The following is an 18,530-nucleotide window of genomic DNA, read 5'->3' on the forward strand; positions in this document are numbered from 1 at the left end:
GTCTGAGACCCAGGGGAGCCATTGCTGCCAGTCAGCGTAAACAATACTGAGCTAGGTGGACTCATGGTCTGCCTCAGTATAAGGCAGTTTTCCAGGTTCCAGGTGCAGTTATACAGACTTAAGCTTGGTTATAGTTTCCGGAGGGGGATTCAGAGGAAAAGGAATAAACCTAGGTGGAGAAAAATTTCAGCAGCCGATTATCCACACAACCTCATTTATTTAACAACGAACTCTGCCATTTCTTTTCTCACGTATTAAAAAAAATCTCATTGTCATCTTATCCTTTGCCTCCTTCCTTCCCCTCACCCCAACTACATCCAACCTGCCCATCTGGCCGTGAGTTACACCAGCCTCTGGGAAATGATGGGTTTCCATAGAAACAGTGCTCCAACAATCAGAGACACAGAGAGAGAGATTTCATCGTTTCTGGACCACGGAGGGGGATGGGCAGGGTCTTTCGTGGCTTAAGGAAGGAACCTCCACAGGCAATGGCAGGATACTTTGCTGTCATATGCCGTGGGCAAAAAACAACCGGGGGTAGCAATTTAAAATATGATACAGAGAGAAAGCAAGGAGGGTGCATGGTTCAGATGAGTCAGGGAAAGGAAGAGAAACACTCTGTAAATCCCAATTCTTGTGGTTCAGAGGTTGGGGTGCAGGGAGGTTATAAAAATATGGATGGGAACTGCAGGTTTAAATGTTCCCACGTGCTAAAAAAACAAAAACAAAAAACATCCCTGCATTTAGACAATTAGTTCATCAGGGGGGAGACTAAGCTTGACCCTTGACTCAGGTAACCTAGTTTTCTCTATGCAAGGTGGTTTATTTCTATTTAAAGACACACACACATGGGAGAGCATTTGATCATATAGTCATTGTCCACTGGCATTCTGAAGTAGTATACTTTGAAAGGGGGTGTACCACAGCATTCTGCTGGAGTTGTAATAGATCATCCCCAAGACTGAACATGATATATGTTTTATGAAATTAAGAACAGTGTGGAGAAAGAGAAAATAGGGACATAGGAGCCAGTGGCTGCCTGATACTAGGTCAAACTCTGTCCTTCTAGCCCAATATTGGTAACGGTTCTCCAGGCTCTCAGGTAGAGAAGGGTTGTTTGCACCACCTGCTACCTGATCCTTCTACCTGGAGATGCCGGGGATTGAACCTGGGACTTACTGCATGTAAAGCAGGTGCTCGGCCACAGAGCTAGGGGCACTCTCTAAATCTCCCCATCTCTCAAAACACTATAACTCTGAGTCACCCAATGAAAAGTGACCATCAGTAAGCCCAAGACAGTAAACATTTCTACATGAGGCTTTTATCCTGCACCTTTACCAAGGCTTTTGCTTCCAGATTCTTTGCAGGATTAAGATCGGCTCCTTTACATGTGCTTTTCTCCAGGGGGTTTCTTTCTCTGCCTTTCTATATGTTTCATTATACAACTACTAGATGGCAGTGTGGTAGAGTGGAATTGCAGTTACAGACTCTCATTCCACCATTTCTAAATAATACCAGACTTTCCTCGTTAGGAAAAAAATGCAACAATGGTTGCAAAGCATGGGAGAGGTCCTGGCATGAAACAGATCGACAAATTACCATGAGTGAGCAATCCAGAGTGCACAATAAAAGCCTTGTGTAGAAAGGTTCAGTGAAAGGATATAAACAAATATAACATTTATGGAGTTCGTGGCCAATGAGGTATGATGATGAACAAATGCCTTTAAAAAACAAAACAAGGATCAGACAAATTGATGAAACAGTGGTCCATCAGTGGCTATTCAGTGGTGCCATCAGGGTTGGACTCTGGGGCAGGTGTCTTGGGTCCTGCTCAATAGTATGAGCAGGAGAGCCCCCAGAATACAGCCGGGCTGGCTTGCCATATTTTGAAGTAATGAATTTAGACAATTTCTGTTGCTGTTATTACTATAATAAAGACCCCATTTTAGGTGTGATGAATTGGATAAAGTTAATGAATCCTTAATGAATAATTGAATAAATTTCGGAGTAATCGATAACAGGAAGATTAGTCTGGTGTAGAGAAACTAAGATAAATTGTTGCATTCGCTTTTAGATATATATGATTGGAGGATAATGTGGTTTGCTTAGATTTTGAAAGTGTAATAATCATACTACTACTACTACTACTACTGCCAATATCAGTAATAGTATCCCACTTTTCCACCAAGGAGTTTGTGGCAGTATACCTGTTCTTCTCCCCCATCTCCATTTGATCCTCATAACCACCCTGCAAAGTAGATTAGGCTAAGAGAGAGGGGCTGGCTGAGAAGGGATGTGAACCTGGGTCTCTCCAATCCTAGTCTGGCATACTAACCATACACCACACTGGAACTTCACCCATCATTCCATCCTGGGCTCACCCCTGGGCCTTCTAAGTTAGATGCTCAGACTCCACTTACCCTGGCTTCTTCACAAGGGCCTGCATTTTGCATATCAAAAGTGGGACACCTACAAAGGAGTCTGCAACAGAGCAAGCAACGATATAAACAAGGAGAGATGACAACTACCTCCACGGCTTTCGCTGTCCGCAGGCTTCACCTGGATTGGCCGTGCCATCTTCAGAGAGAAAGAGAGAGAGAGAGAGAGAGAGAGAAGCCAAATGTTAGCAAAGCTTTGCGTGTTCTGGAGTGCTACAGAATTACTAAGATAGCGTCAATAATAAATGCATAACAACAACTGGGACCTGCAACAAAATGTTGCAGCGTGCAGTGCTCCTTTTCAGGGTTCTGGCCAGCCAGCCCTCTTTCAGGATACTCTATTCCATGTTCCGTTTCCCCACTCCAATAGTCAGTCAGTATTCCATGGCCTCTGAGCATGTTCAATCTTCACTGGGCTGTCTTTAGGGTCCCGTGTTCCCCTCCCCACACACACACACACAACATTTTTCCCCTAAAGATTTTTTGTACTTCTGCAAACTTTGGGGTTCCCCCATAGCTCCCTCTGGTGCATGGGTGGTACTTTGGGCTATATAAGCAGCAACCCTTATTCTGAAGGATATAACTTGTTCAAAAAGAACAGGAGGAACAGAAAGGGAGGTGGGGTTGCACTGTAAGTGAAAAATACATATCTCTGCACAGAAATACAGGAGGAGGAGCTTGGTGGCCCCATCGAGAGCATCTGGACCAAAATAAATGGAGTGAAGAATATAAGGAACCTGGTGGTCGGAGTCTACTACCGGCCACCCAATCTAGGAGAAGACGAGGATGAAACTTTTGAACAGCAAATAGCCAATGTTTTAAGGAAGCATGATGTCATAGTCATGGGGGACTTCAATTTCCCCGATATTTGTTGGGAGACAAATTCTGCAAAACATGGCCCCTCCAGGAAATTCCTGACTTGTGTGGCAGATAACTTCCTCCTACAGAAAGTAGAGGAAGGAACTAGAGGATCGGCTATCCTTGACTTGATCCTAACCAACAGAGATGGCTTAGTGGATAAAGGAGCAGTTACGGGAACTCTGGGGGAAAGCGACCATGTTGTACTTGAGTTCTTGGTTCTAAGGGAAGCAAAAGCCAAGTGTAGTCAAACGCGCACCCTGGATTCTTGGAAAGCTGATTTTAATAAACTCAGAACAATGATCAGTAAGGTCCCATGGCAAGTGACGCTAACGAGAAAAGGAGTCCAAGATGGGTGGGAGCTTTTAAAAAATGAAATTCTCAAGGCACAATTACAAACAATTCCAACCAGAAGAAAAGGTGGAAGACAACAGCAGAAGCCAATGTGGCTTCACAAAAAGCTTAGAGATGACCTGAAAACAAAAAAGGACACATATAGGAAGTGGAAAAAAGGCCAAGCAACAAAGGAAGAGTCCAGGCAGGTAGCACAGAATTGCAGGGATGGCGTCAGGAAGGCAAAAGCTGAGAACGAACTGAGGTTAGCGAGGGAGGCAGAAAGCAACAAAAAGGCTTTCTTCAGCTACGTGTGTAGTAAAAGACAGAGGAAAGAAATGGTGGTTCAGCTATTAAATAAGGATGGCAAAACGATAACAGATGACAAAGGAAAGGCAGAGGTGCTCAGTTCCTACTTTGGCTCAGTCTTCTCCCAAAAGAGGGTCTATGACCCCCCTGGCAAAGGCGAAGTACAGGCTGAAGGGGCAGGATTGCAGCTTGAGATCCATAGGCATATGGTCAAGGAACACCTAATTACTTGGAATGAGTTCAAATCTCCAGGGCAGGATGAACTGCACCCTAGAGTAATACAGGAACTGGCAGAAGAACTCTCAGAACCACTTTCTATTCTCTTTGAGCAATCCTGGAGGACGGGGGAAGTGCCAGATGACTGGAGGAGGGCTCATGTTGTCCCTATCTTCAAAAAGGGTAAAAAAGAGCAACCTGGGAACTACAGACCAGTCAGTGTGACATCAATCCCTGGGAAAATTCTGGAGCAGATGATAAAGCAATCCATCTGGAAGCACCTTGAAAACAATGCCGTGATTACTCGACACCAACATGGATTTGCCAGGAACAAATCCTGCCAGATGAATCTGATCTCAGTTTTTGATCAAGTAACCTCCCCTGTGGACCGTGGGAATGCTGTAGACATAATATACCTCAACTTCTTCAAGTACTTGAAAGGTTTTCACAGAGAGGAAGGCCAGGATCTCTTCGCGATCATCCCAGAGTGCAGGACACGGAATAATGGGCTCAAGTTCCAGGAAGCCAGATTCTGGCTGAACATTGGGAAAAACTTCCTGACTGTCAGAGCAATGCGACAGTGGAACCAATTGCCTGGGGAGGTGGGGGGCTCCCCCACACTGGAGGCGTTCAAGACGAGGCTGGACAGCCACCTGCCAGGGATGCTCTGACCTGGATTCTTGCACTGAGCAGGGGGTTGGACTCGATGGCCTTGTAGGCCCCTTCCAACCCTGCTATTCTATGATTGTATGATTCTATGAACATCAGAGCTAGTAGGAATAATAGCAACAACAACAATAAATAATGCCCTTGCGCAAAACAAACTGACCCGTGCAAACCATAGAATAAGGTCACACATTCACTCTCCTACATGCCCAACTTGAGAAGTGTTGGTACTGCACCTATTTGAGGCTGCAATCCTGTATACACACTTACCTGGGAGCATGTCCCATTGAGCACAATGCGATTTAACATCTGAGTAGATGTGCAGAAGATTTTACCCTCTGAAACTGCACAGTAGGCTTTATATATGCATTCTACGTGTTATGGCCAGCTGTAATAGACCAGAGTGAAGCCATCCTCTCTGTCTGAAAAATGCAAGATCTACAAAGTTCTGAAAAGCAGTTTGCCTAACCAGCAAAAGTGTCTATATGTGAACAAGCCAGATAAGGAACTGCCTGTATGTCACCATTCACCAGACAGGCCAGCCAACAGTTTAAGTACTTGTGGTTAGGCTAGGCTTCCTTTTGAGTCAACAAGCATTCTGTGCATGATCAAGTTGCTGTAACCAATTTCCTAATAAAAAGTTAGCTGTGTCTAGCATGTGGGGAGGAGTTTATTTCACTTCGCAGAGAGTGAACTCCTTCCACTGCAGAGTTGTCTCTCTTTCTCAATAAAGGTGTGTTGTACCTGAAAGTGTCTTTGATTGTTGGGCCAGGACATATGTAGTGTTGGAACTACAGAGGCCCAGAGAGGGCCTGGTTCCCCCTTCCTTTTCTGGCAGTGGGCTTAGGTTTCTTCTTCTTTTCTTTTTACAAGGGGCCAGGATTTGGCTAAAATTGGGCATAGGACCCAGAAATTCCTTTAAGGCCTTTCTACTTCACTGCCACCACAATTTGAGCACTGGTCCTAGATACAGCATACACCTTAGCATTCCATCAACCAAAACAGTCTTTGGATCATAGGAAGTTGCCTTATGCCAGGCCAGACCATGTCTCTGTCTAGAAAGAAAGAGGCGCTAGAGTGAAGGTATAAAGGAAGGAAGGAAAGAAAAAAAAGGAGCCAGATTTTTTTGGGGGGGGGGAGGAGCCAGAGAGAAAGAGAGAGAGAGAGAGAAGCACACACACAAACAAAGATAACAGGGACACTCCCAACATTTTTTATGAACCCCCCCCCCCCAGTAGCCAATTTGTGGTGGTGCCCAGGGCACTTTTTCAAAATGCCAGATGTGCCCACAGGCCCACAAATGTTGAGGATGCCTGGATTAGCCCTATATTGTCTGAACTGAGTGGCAGCAGCTCTGCAGGGACTCGGACAAAGGAGAGACCTTCCCATTAACTGTAGATGCCAGGGTCTGCAGGGGAAGCCACCACCACCCAGGGAAGAGGTGTGCCTGCTGCTGTTGTGCCACTGCCACCGCCACCACCGTGGACTCCTGCCTGGCAATATTTTTAAAGGGGATTTTTAAAAAAAAAATTATTGGTGGGGGGTGGGTTTGATTGGGGGGACTCTGTTGTGTTTTAGGGGTGGGTAGCCTGCCTGATAGGCGGGAGTGAGGGGGCATGTGTTCGCCTGACGGAGGCGGTGGGGGGAGCGTTGGGGGCCAGAACATACGAGGCTGGGCGGCAGGCGCTGGCGGGGCGCTAGGGGCAGGCCATGCCAGGTAAGGGGAACAGGGGGGAGATGCGTAATGCCTGCCCCCTGCTCCGGGCCTGCCCAGAGCCAAAGGATGGCTGGGGGAGGCGTGACTCCGTCCTCTGGCCTTCGTCTGCTGCTCTGCAATGCCAGGTCTGTTACACAGAAAACCTCCCTCATCCGTGACATGATCCGTGATGAGCGTGTGGACCTGGCATGTATTACGGAGACCTGGCTGGCCGAGGCCGCTGCTCCAGCTCTGGCGGCCATGCGCCCAGCCGGGTTTTCGTACGCACAGCAGCCGAGGGCTGGGGATCGGGGAGGGGGAGTGGCTGATATCTACCGGGAGCCCTTGGTCATCACCATGTAGTAAAAATGTAACCTAAAAGCCATTGTATGTGTCTTAAGCAGCACGTAGTACTGTAAGAGCTGCGCATGCCTGGAATGAGCAGACAGTAACCCTAAGATAAGGCAGCCAGGCAAACCGCTGGCAACCAATCAAAGTGACACGCTGGCTGAGGAATGCAAGCCGAGGTGATAAAACTGCGGCGCGGGGGTCACCCAGGGTCGACTCTGCTTTGAGCGTGAGCTCCTCTGTCGAACTGTTTGCAAACAATAAAATCGAGTTGGACCCAGCCTGAAGTGGACTCTCCTCTTCGGGGCAAATTGGACTCGCCTCCAGGGGGCGACACTAGCATTTTGTGCAACTAACTGGCGAGCAGTCAGGAGTCCCTTGGACCACCCTGGGGTCAAACGACAGAACCGGTAAAGGTGCCTGTGGGGTGCGCTGGACCGCCTTTGAGGTCTGCCACGGCACCAGAGAACGGGGGTCGGGACACCCAGGAGGTTGAAGGCGTGGACTCCATTGATTGAGTCAACCAGGCTGAACGGGTCTGAAGAGACGGCACTAGGGTGCTGGGCGGAGTAAGTACTTGATTTCCCTTCTGTCTTTCTGTTTGAGTTGCCTTCGGAGCGTCGGAGGTTTGTCAGACTCTGTGTAAACGTCGGAGGTTTGTCAGGCTCCGTGTGTGGTTTCAAACAGAGGTAGGCACAATGGGGGCGGGTAGCTCCCGTTTAGAAAGCTCTGCCGCTCCCTTGGGATGCATGCTAAAGAACTTGAGCAAAGTCAAGCGCCTGAGGTTTGTCAGACTCCGTGTACTAAGATGTCGAAAGGCAAGCTGGTTACACTCTGTCAATTGGACTGGCCAGCATTTGGAATTAGTTGGCCAGACATAGGATCCTTTGGTGTAAATCTTGTAAATGCTGTATATAAAAATGTGGTGAATAATGGGCAATGGGATCAATTCGCCTATATTGATGGGTGGTTGAATTGGTGCGGAAAGAATCCCCCTTAGTTACGGAAGTGTAAATGTGTAAATGCGTTACTGGCAAAGGACCGCAGGGGCAAGAGACCCGGAGTGGTGTCTGAATCAAGTAGTGAGAGATAAATTTGCCTCAGGGAAAGTGAGGTTATCAGCGTTTGGATGAGTGCCAACCAAAATCCACTGAAGGCGAGAAAAGGTTGAATATAAAGTTCAATATTGTAAAGTCATGATGGTATGCTCCGAGGTGGAGCCCAAAGCCCCTGTTCCCCCCGATTCAAGCCCCACGGAAGGAGCTTGAAGACTGGGAGACCCTGCCCAAGGTGCCCTGAGCTCCCCCCCCCCCCCCCCGGTCTGATTCGGTCTGTTAGGTTGGGAGGAGAGGTTGTCGGGGGAGGGAGGGGGCCCTCCAGAGACAGTTTGTCTGCCACCGTATCCAAGTTTGTTAGAAGAAGCAAAAGCAGTTGAAAACGTTGCAACTTCTGAAGAAAGAGATTTGTTTGACGTCTTAAAGACTGTGGCAAGATCAAGAAACAAGGACGGAGCAAGTTCTTAAAATGTCAGGGTCTGTGTGAGCTTCTCTCTGTCAGCCTGCTCAGAGCAGAGCCAAGGGGGACTTGCCTAACCCCCCCTCGCGGCCGCTGGTTTAGCCTTAGCAAGCAGAGAGGCTGGAAGGAGTCTGTGAGGACCTGACAAAAGAGTGAGATTTGCAAAAAAAAACAAGAAAAGCATCACAGCTGGAAAGCTGAGCAGCACTGCTCTGTTCTTACCTGTGGAAGAATCTAGAAGAGGTGTAAGGTTACACCTTCCCCATTCGAACTGATGAAGAGACACAGAGCTTTTGTTAAAACGCATCCCTTCTTTATGGCCCAAAGCCTTCTTTGTTAGAGGCACTCTGCACATGGACTGGAACTTTGGCCAGTTAAAGACTTGCCGTAAAAAGTACTGTGAGGCTTGTCATAGCCTTAAACTCCCGTTGTTGTAGATTGTGTTTGTTTGTGATCAGCTCAGTGTACAGTTTGATTTGTGATTTCAACACTCAGATAAAAAGCTGCATTTGACTGAAAGAACTGGGTATATTTAGCCTTGAGAAGAGAAGACTGAGAGGAGATCTGATAGCGCTCTTCAAGTACTTGAAAGGTTGTCCCAGAGAGGAAGGCCGGGATCTCTTCTTGATCATCCCAGAGTGCAGGACACGGAATAATGGGCTCAAGCGACAGGAAGCTGGATTCCAGCTGAACATCAGGAGAAACGTCCTAACTGTTAGAGCAATACGACAATGGAACCAATTACCTGGGGAGGTGATGGGCTCTCCCACCCTGGAGGCCTTCAAGATGAGGCTGGACAGCCATCTGTCAGGGATGCTCTGATTTAGATTCCTGCATTGAACAGGGGGTTGGACTCGATGGCCTTGTAAGCCCCTTCCAACCCTACTATTCTATGATTCTGTGATTTCCAAGGCTTTGATTTCATTTACCCTAATGAAGCATACAGATACAAATTTCTAGAGATTCATAGACTACAAAGGAAACAGCCTTCAAAAAGTTCAAAGAGAAACTACGAAAGTTAGTTTCCCTTTAAAAAGGGGGGCAGCAAATTCTCTTAACTTAAGAGGTGAGAGAGAGAGAGTCCCCCACTCTCCCGTGATACTTCTAAGCCCAGCTGTGTTTCTGAAGCCTAAGAACGTTCCTGCCCCACGTGTTCCAGCTCTTTCTCAAAATCTGAACTGTTCTGACGTTCCATTTGCTCAGAGGCAAACCTGACACTCTGCCAAAACTCATGCAGTGTCAAGTTGCCGATGCAAAAATGGTGGCTTGGAACTCTTTGCATGTAGGAGAACGCCCTTCCCTTAATTTTGATGGGCCCTGACCATGCAGTCAGAGGAGCAGTATAATGGTTAGATCTGCTCCACCATGCCCTACTATACAAAACAAATGTTTTCCAGTCATGGTGTTAGATTTTAATGATATGAAAAAGGTATAAAAGAAGGCAGAAGAAAGTAGCAGACAAAAAGGCTTAAAAAAGAAAGAAAGCTTATCCCAAATGTGTGTCGTTGAAGATCTAAGCAAGCGAGTCTCTGTCGAAGCAATGGCAAACAGCCTAACTTGCAGAGAAAACAAAGAGTTAAAACTGGTGCATGGCACAGAGAATTTGAAACATGATTTGCAGAACAGGCAAGCCAAAAGATAAGTGTGCCTGTTACAAGAGGGAGGCTATAGTAGCCATAAAAAGGGGCGAAGCCCCCGTATGAAGCTTTAACAAAAATATTACCCACTAGAAGTGGACAATTAAAATAAAAAAAGGCTTTTCTTAAATTGAAGCAAGCCTTAATATCACCGCCTGCTTTAGCCTTATCAGACCCCAGATCATGAAGTTTTTAGAGCTATGGTGCACATGAGAGCACATAAAAAAGTGCCATTCCTGGAAAAAAGAAAAGGCAATGCTGGCAGCCACAATGGGCGGAGATATAAACAGCAGCTTGAGAGCACAGAAGCGACCAGAGGGAGGGGGGGGCAGAAAAGGAAAGGGCCGACCGGGGCTCAATAAATGTGCGTATTGCCGAAAGAAGAGACATTGGAAGAAAGATTGTCCAGAGCTGAAAGAAAAGAGAAAAGAGACTCACCCTGAAGGCTGCCAAATGCTGGCAGGGTCCTCCAGTGGGGGGGAGTCTAGCTGAAGGGCCACCACCCTACGAACAAACGCTCGGGAGAATCCCAAGGTAAAAGTAAGGGTTGGTGGCGAGGACTGTAAAGCCCTAGTAGATACTGGAGCCACATTTTCTATGATCCCTGTGAAGCCCCCCGGCAGGAAAAAGTAGAAAGCATGTAACTATAGAAGAAATTAAAGGGGAAAAAAACAAACTAAATTGCCCATGTGTAAGCCCCTCCTCACGAAGACTGGAAATAACATACTGGAACATGCCTTTGTAGTTTCATCTGCACACCTGGTTGCCCTCATGGAGCGGGACTTGTTAATAAAACTGCAAGCTAAAATCTTCTTCCGTGATAATCAGATTGTAGTACAGCTGCCAGCAATGCAGGGCTCAAATTATCGAATGGCCCTTCAAGCAATCAAGATTGTGTCAGAGGCCAAAGGGACTGAGATTTTAGAGAATGTTGATCCATGTGTGTGGGCAGACAGAACCCCTGCCCGAGCAAATGCATGACACCAGTTAAAATCTTCTTTAAAAAGGGAGAGCCCTGTGTGCGTGAGGCAGTATCCTCTGAAGAAAGCCACCTGTGCAGGCTTGAAGCCGCTCATTGAGAAGTTCAAAAATTATGGTTAGCTAATAAAGGGATCATCCCCCTTTAACACCCCGATTTTGGGTGCGCCCGAGGCAGATAGTACCTCCTTCAGGTTGGACCAAGACCTGAGAACAGTGGCTGACTGCCCTTTGTGCCTCAAAAATGATTCAAAGATGTTCGAGCCCCCAGCTCAAATGAGAAGTCGCCCATGCGCTTACTGTCCTTTTCAGAGATTTCAAATTGACTTTTCAGAGTTGCCCCAGACTCATGGCTATCGGTACCTGCTAGTAATGATAAAAGCAATTGACTGCACCGCTCAGACAGTAGCCAAGATCCTGTTAAAAAGTAATCCCTAAGCTCTTGTTACCTAAAGAGAGTGAATCAAATCAGGGGCCCCATTTTGTTGGACAAGTGACGCAAGTAGTGGCCCAGGCATAACAAACTAACTAGAAGCTACACCCCCCTTGGAAACCTCAATCCACAAGTCAAGTTGAGAAGATGAACCGCACATTAAAGACAATGCTCATTGAAATTTGTTTAAAGATTAAGTTGAAAGGCCACAGGCCTTGCCAGTCACCTTGACTCGAGTACGGTGCGCCCCCAAGGGAAGTATTAAATTGACACCTTTTAAGCGTTCCATAAGTGCCCGCCTCGGATATTACCTATGGCTGATAGCTTAAATGTGAATTTAAAATTAAAAGTTTTAAGATTCAGGGTTATGTTACTGCTTTGCAGTCTGTTTTGTTTTCACAGGTTTGCGCATGCCTGGAATGAGCAGACAGTAACCCTAAGATAAGGTTGCCAAGCAAACCGCTGGCAACCAATCAAAGTGACACGCTGGCTGAGGAATGCAAGCTAAGTGATAAAACTGTAGCGCGGAGGTTGCCCAGGGTCGACTCTGCTTTGAGCGTGAGCTCCTTTGTCGAACTGTTTGCAAACAATAAAATCGAGTTGGACCCAGCCTGAAGTTGACTCTCCTCTTTGGGGCAAATTGAACTAGCCTCCAGGGGGCGAAACTAGCATTTTGTGCAACAACCAGACCCCCTCTGCGGGAGACCAAGGTTGCGGAGCGCATGTACTGGAGGTTGGGCCCGAAGGGCAGTCTGGGGATTCTGCTCGTGCACCGCCCACCCCGCTGCGCGACCGACTCCCTGGCCGAGGCGCTTGAGGTGGTCTCTGACGTGCGTGTGCAGTCCCCTAACTTACTGGTGTTGGGGGGCTTCAACGTACATTCAGAGGCCGTCCTCACGGGGGCGCCTCGGGACTTCATGGAGCCCATGGCTTCCCGGGAGCTGCACCCTATTCCAACTGGGCCCACCCATGTGGGCCCACCCGGTCATGCGCTAGACCTTGTGTTTGTTTCTGGAGAAGCGGGGAGTGATCTGGAAGTCGGGGGTATATCCACCCCCCCACCCCCCGTCATGGTCAGAGCACTCTCTGGTGACGTAAGACTTCTCGGTCCCACAACCCCTCCGCAGGGGTGGAGGACCCAGTAAATGGTCCGCCCCAGACGCCTTATGGATCCGAATGGATCCCTGGACGCGCTTGGGGATTCTCTGGGGCACGCCAGCGGCCACTCGGTCGAGGCCCTGGTGGGTGGCTGGAATGCCGCCATCACTGGGGCATTAGATCGGGTGGCTCCGGAACGCCCTCTCCGCCTGAACAGGGCTCGGGCTGCACCATGGTTCAATCTGCGGTTGCGAGCCCTGAAGCAGGAGGTGAGACGGCTGGAGCGCCGGGGGCGGACGTCTTGCTCCGAAGACGATCGGACACGGGCTAGAGCTGTATCTTCAGCCTATCACGGGGCGGTGAAGGCAGCAAAAGGGAATATTCTGCCGCCTCCATCGCGTCCGCAGAGTGCTGTCCCAGGAGGCTGTCCCAGGTGGTCCGGAGCCTGGTCGGGCCAGCGGCTCCGGAACCGCCGGAGCATTCCAAGGCCTCCTGTGAGGCCTTGGCAAGGCACTTTGCGGATAAAATTGGTCGGATCAGGAGTGTTACTCCGTGCGCCATGGATACAGTTAGCGAGCGAGAGGCGGCCTGTTGCAAACCGGTTGTGTGGGATCGGTTCCAGCTTCTTCCTTCTGATGAAGCGGACAGGGTGCTGTCATCTATAAGGCCAACCGCCAGCTTCCTTGATGCCTGCCCATCTTGGCTCATTATGAGCTGCAGGGAGAGGCTGGGTGAGGGGATCCGGGCGGTGGCGAACGCCTCCCTTGAGCGGGGACTGATGCCATCAGCCCTCAAGCAGGCAGTGCTCAGACCACTCTTGAAGAAGCCCTCCCTGGATCCCCAAGTTCTGAACAACTTTCGCCCGGTCTCGAAGCTGCCATTTGGGGCAAGGTGACTGAGCGGGTGGCGGCGATGCAGCTGAAGGCACACTTGGAAGAAGCCGATCATCTAGACCCACCTCAGTCGGGCTTCAGGCCTGGGCACGGGACAGAAACGGCCTTGGTCGCCTTGGCGGATGATATGAGGAGGGCTCTGGATAGGGGCGGATGCGCCTTCCTCGTTCTCCTCGACCTCTCAGCGGCTTTTGGTACCGTTGACCACGGCGTCCTCCTGGACCGCCTGGAGGGGCTGGGCATCGGAGACACCGTATTGCGGTGGTTCCGGCCCTTCCTCTCCGGCAGGTAGCAGAGGGTAGCGCTGGGAGAGGAGGTGTCGGACCCGTGGCCGCGCACGTGTGGGGTGCCACAGGGCTCCATCCTCTCCCCGATGCCGTTTAGCATCTATGTGAAGCCGCGGGGGGCGATCATCGGGAGGTTTGGGCTGCGGGCGGTGTCATCCACGTGCGGCTGACACGCAGCTCTACCCCTCGTTCAAATCCTCACCAGGGCTGGCCGTGGAATCCCTGTCCGAATGTCTGGAGACGGTGAGCGGCTGGGTGGGGAGGAACAAGCTGAAGCTGAACCCTGACAAGACCGAGGTGCTTTTGGTGGGAGACAAGGGGAGGTCGACCTGGGGTTGAGTGGGGTGCGGCTACCCTTGGAAGACCAGGGGGTCATTTTGGACTCCCAGCTGGCCATGGAGGCTCGGGTGTCAGCCGGGAGCGGAACAGCGCCGTACCAACGCCATCTGGTAGGGCGCCTGCGCCCCTACCTTCCCGGCCATCTGCTCCCGTCAGTGGTACACGCCCTGGTCTCCTCTCGTCTAGACTGCTGTAGCGCGCGCTACGTGGGGTTACCCTTGAAGATGGTTCGGAAGCTGCAGCTGGTGCAGAACGCGGCGGCTCTCCTGAGTAAAGGCAGCCGCCGGCGAGATCACATCACTCCGGTGCTGAAGGAGCTGCACTGGCTACCAGTTGTTTTCCGTGCCAAATTCAAGGTGTTGGCTTTGACCTTTAAAACCCTATATGGTCCTGGCCCAGCCTACCTCAAGGAGCGGCTCCGGCAACACCAGACAGGCCGCTCAACGAGACCAGCCTCGCCTGGCCTTCCCTCTGTCCCATCAGCCAGGACAGCTAGGCTGGTGAGGACGAGGGAGGGGGCCTTCTCTGTGGTGGCCCCCACGCTGTGGAACTCCCTCCCTGGGGAACTCCGCCATGCCCCCTCTTTAATGAGCTTCCGCCACACATTGAAAACTTGGATGTTCAGGCAGGCATTTGGGGTGGGGTAGGGTATTTTTAGAAATATGATGTTTTTAATGTAGTATTTTATTGTTTTAAATTGTTCTTTTGTTGTACATTGCCCAGTGGCTGGGTGACCAGCCAGATGGGCGATCGATCGATTGATTGATCAATAGATAGATAGATAGATGGATTAAACCTTCTGTGGGGAAAGCATTTACTGTATTGCTGAGCTATGGCCCTTCCCCTAAATACCAAATAAGATTTTGGTCCTTATGGTTCTAAAGGAAGAGTGGAACTAAAAGGAGGCTGCTTTTATACTCTTTGTCCATCCAGCTCAAGATTTGCTCTGACTGGCAGCTGCCCTTCAGAGTCACCAGCAGGGAGCCTTTTCTACCTCGAGATGCCAGGGATTGAACTGAGGGAACTCCTGCATCATGCAAAGCAGGTGTTCTGCCACAGACCTATGGTCCCACCCCATTCTTGGGTACTTGGAACACCCCTATTTAACCCTATGGCATCTCCTCCCATATTTATCTACGTTGACTCCAAGGCCGGTGTCAAGGGTAGGCATGGATGGGCAGCTGCCAAGGGCCCACACCCCAGCAAGGGCCCACTGGCAAGAGGCCCCTGGAGTTGCTCCTCCTCCATTGCAAGCTGCTTGTTCACCTGCCTCTTGCTCTGGCCCAGACAATGGTGGCGGTGAGAAAGCAGAGCAGCAGAAACCACTGCTGAGTTGCTCTCCAGCTGTCTGCCTGCCCAGCAAGCAAGGGGGAGCCATGATGAGGAAGAGGAGCAAGAGCAGCTGATGACAGTGGCAGTGAGAAGGGAGACTCACTGAGGGAGGGGGTCTTGCCCAAGGGCCTTCAAAAACCTGGAGTATGGCTGGACCCTATGGTCACCATCAGAGGCCCTCCCCTGGATGACCTGCCAAATGAGGTGATGCAGGTGGCTAAGGAGAGAGTGTTTTCAGTGGTGGTTCCTCCTCTGTGGTATACTGTCCCCAGAGAGGCTCATCTGTCCCCTACATTATGTTCTTTCCAGTACCAGGTTAAAAACCTTTGATATTCTCAGGCATTTTTAGGAACTGGTTTTAGTGCTTTTATATCTTCACACTGTTTTAGCCCTGTTGCTGTTTTCATTTTTGTTTTTTTCATATTGTGCTTCTCATTTTTCTCCTGGGTTTTTTCTTTTAAATCTGACTTGCTTTATTATAATTTTTTATTATTACTTTGTATTTTATGTTTTGGATTTGTCCACCATTCAGATAACTTCAGTTATGGGGTGGTTTACAAATGAAATAAATACATACATACATACATACTCTCACATTTGAGGCTCCACCTCATTGTTACAGACTTCTGGATCCAGATGCAGGGAGGCTGTGCACACTGCCCTCACTGGGCCCCAATCCTCACTGTCACCCAGAGGGAGAACGGGAAAGAGTGGTGAGCATGTATGCACATCTGCCCAAGAAATGGTGAACAGCAGCAATTACTGCAGAAGCATGGAGTTCTGGTTGGCCCTTCTAAGACATTATGGGGTCCCAAAACATTTTGGGTCACTGGGCCCATTTGGAATTCTGAGAGAGTGCCATGGGTACTCTCATAAAATGGCTGCCATGGTAGGCATGGCCAGTCACAAAACACTCATTTCCCAGATGGCAAACTGGTGAGACCAAGGGCTTCTTCATAGGGAGCTTTTATTCTGCTATTGAGATGGCTCTCTCTTGGAAGGGTGGCTCCCACCATTTCCCCCAGCCTATCCTGTGTTTTCCCCAAATGCAAAAAATGTGGTATTTTTTCCAGCTGTAGTAAAAATGTAACATAAAAGCCATTGTATGTGCCTTAAGCAGCACATAGTATTGTAAGAGCTGCACATGCCTGGAATGAGCAGACAGTAACCCTAAGATAAGGCAGCCAGGCAAACCGCTGGCAACCAATCAAAGTGACACGCTGGCTGAGGAATGCAAGCCGAGGTGATAAAACTGCGGCGCGGGGGTCACCCAGGGTCGACTCTGCTTTGAGCGTGAGCTCCTCTGTCGAACTGTTTGCAAACAATAAAATTGAGTTGGACCCAGCCTGAAGTGGACTCTCCTCTTTGGGGCAAATTGGACTTGCCTCCAGGGGGCGACACTAGCATTTTGTGCAACAATCTGGCGAGCTATCAGGAGTCCCCTTGGACCATCCCGGGGTCGAACAACAGGACCGGCGAAGGTGCCTGTGGGGCACGCCGGACCGCCTTTGAGGCCTGCCACGGCACCGGAGAACAGGGGTCAAGACACCTGGGAGGTTAAAGGCACGGACCCCATTGACTGAGTCAACCAGGATGAACGGGTCCGAAGGGTGGGCGCCAGGGTGCTGGGCGGAGTAAGTATTTGATTTCCCTTGTGCCTTTCTGTTTGAGTTGCCTTTGGAGCGTCTGAGGTTTGTCAGGCTCCATGTATGGTTTTGAACAGAGGTAGGCACAATGGGGTCGGGTAGCTCCCGTTAAGAAACCTCCGCAACCCCTCTGGGATGCATGCTCAGGAACTTTAGGAAGTTCAAAAGAGATTTTAGAGTTAAGATGGCCACGGGTAAATTGACCTTCTTTTGCCAACTGGACTGGCCAGCATTTGGGATTAGTTGGCCAGACATAGGATCCTTCGATATAAATCTTATAAATGCTGTATATAAAAATGTAGTGAATAATGGGCAATGGGATCAATTCGCCTATATTGATTGTTGGTTGAATTGGTGCGGAAAGAATCCCCCTTAGTTACGGAAGTGTAAATGTGTAAATGTGTTACTGGCAAAGGACCGCAGGGGCAAGAGACCCCGGGTGCTGTCTGAATCAAGTAGTGAGATAGATTTGACTCAGGGAAAGTGAGGTTATCGGCATTTGGATAAGTGCCAACCAAAATCCACTGAAGGCGAGAAAAGGTTGAATATAAAGTTCAATATTGTAAAGTCATGATGGTATGCTCCAAGGTGAAGCCCAAAGCCCCTGTTCTCCCTGATTCAAGCCCCATGGAAGGAGTTTGAAGATTGGGAGACCCTGCCCAAGGTGCCCTGAGCTCCCCCCAGTTTTATTCGGTCTGCTGGGTTGGGAGGAGAGGTTGTTGGGGGAGGGAGGGGGCCCTCCAGAGACAGTTTGTCTGCCACCGTATCCATGTTTGTTAGAAGAAGCAAAAGCAGTTGAAAAAGTTGCAACTGCTGAAGAAAGAGATTTGTTTGAAGCCTTAAAGACTGTGGCAAAATCAAGAACAAAGATGGGGCAAGTTCTTAAAATATCAGGGTCTGTGTGAGCTTATCTCTGTCAGCCCACTCAGAGCAGAGCCAAGGGGGAGCTACCTAACCCCCCGGCTGGTTTAGCCTTAGCAAGCAGAGAGGCTGGAAGGTGTCGGTGAGGACGTGACAAAAGAGTGAGATTTGCAAAAAAACAAGAAAAGCATCACAGCTGGAAAGCTGAGCAGCACTGCTCTGTTCTTATCTGTGGAGGAATCTAGAAGAGGTGTAAGGTTACACCTTCCCCATTCGAACTGATGAAGAGACACAGAGCTTTTGTTAAAAACATCCCGTCTTTATGGCCCAAAGCCTTCATTGTTTAGATCTATCATTGTTCAGACTTTTGAGAGGCACTCTGCACATGGACTGGAACTTTGGACAGTTAAAGACTTGCCGTAAAAAGTACTGTGAGGCTTGTCATAGCCTTAAACTCCTGTTGTTGTAGATTGTATGTTTGTTTGTGATCAGCTCAGTGTACAGTTTGATTTGTGATCTCAACACTCAGATAAAAAGCTGCATTTGACTGAAAGAACTGGGCATATTTAGCCTTGAGAAGAGAAGACTGAGGGGAGATCTGATAGCGCTCTTCAAGGACTTGGAAGGTTGTCCCAGAGAGGAAGGCC

The 18,530-nt window shown here is 49.2% G+C and overlaps 1 protein-coding gene across 1 annotated transcript in view; it reads right to left on the bottom strand.

Moving 5' to 3' along the window:
- Positions 1-18,530, bottom strand: part of LOC146333956 (CUGBP Elav-like family member 5) — a 126,584-nt gene that overhangs the window by 69,956 nt on the left and 38,098 nt on the right. Inside the window, exon 3 of the mRNA XM_084825399.1 lies at positions 2,529-2,577. Coding sequence (XP_084681525.1) covers positions 2,529-2,577 — 49 coding nt within the window. The remainder of the gene's footprint in view (positions 1-2,528; positions 2,578-18,530) is intronic.

This window comes from Heloderma suspectum, chromosome W (genome assembly GCF_057233095.1).
Source record: "Heloderma suspectum isolate Gila_16-S chromosome W, 16-S_ref, whole genome shotgun sequence".
NCBI classification, from domain to species: domain Eukaryota; kingdom Metazoa; phylum Chordata; class Lepidosauria; order Squamata; family Helodermatidae; genus Heloderma; species Heloderma suspectum.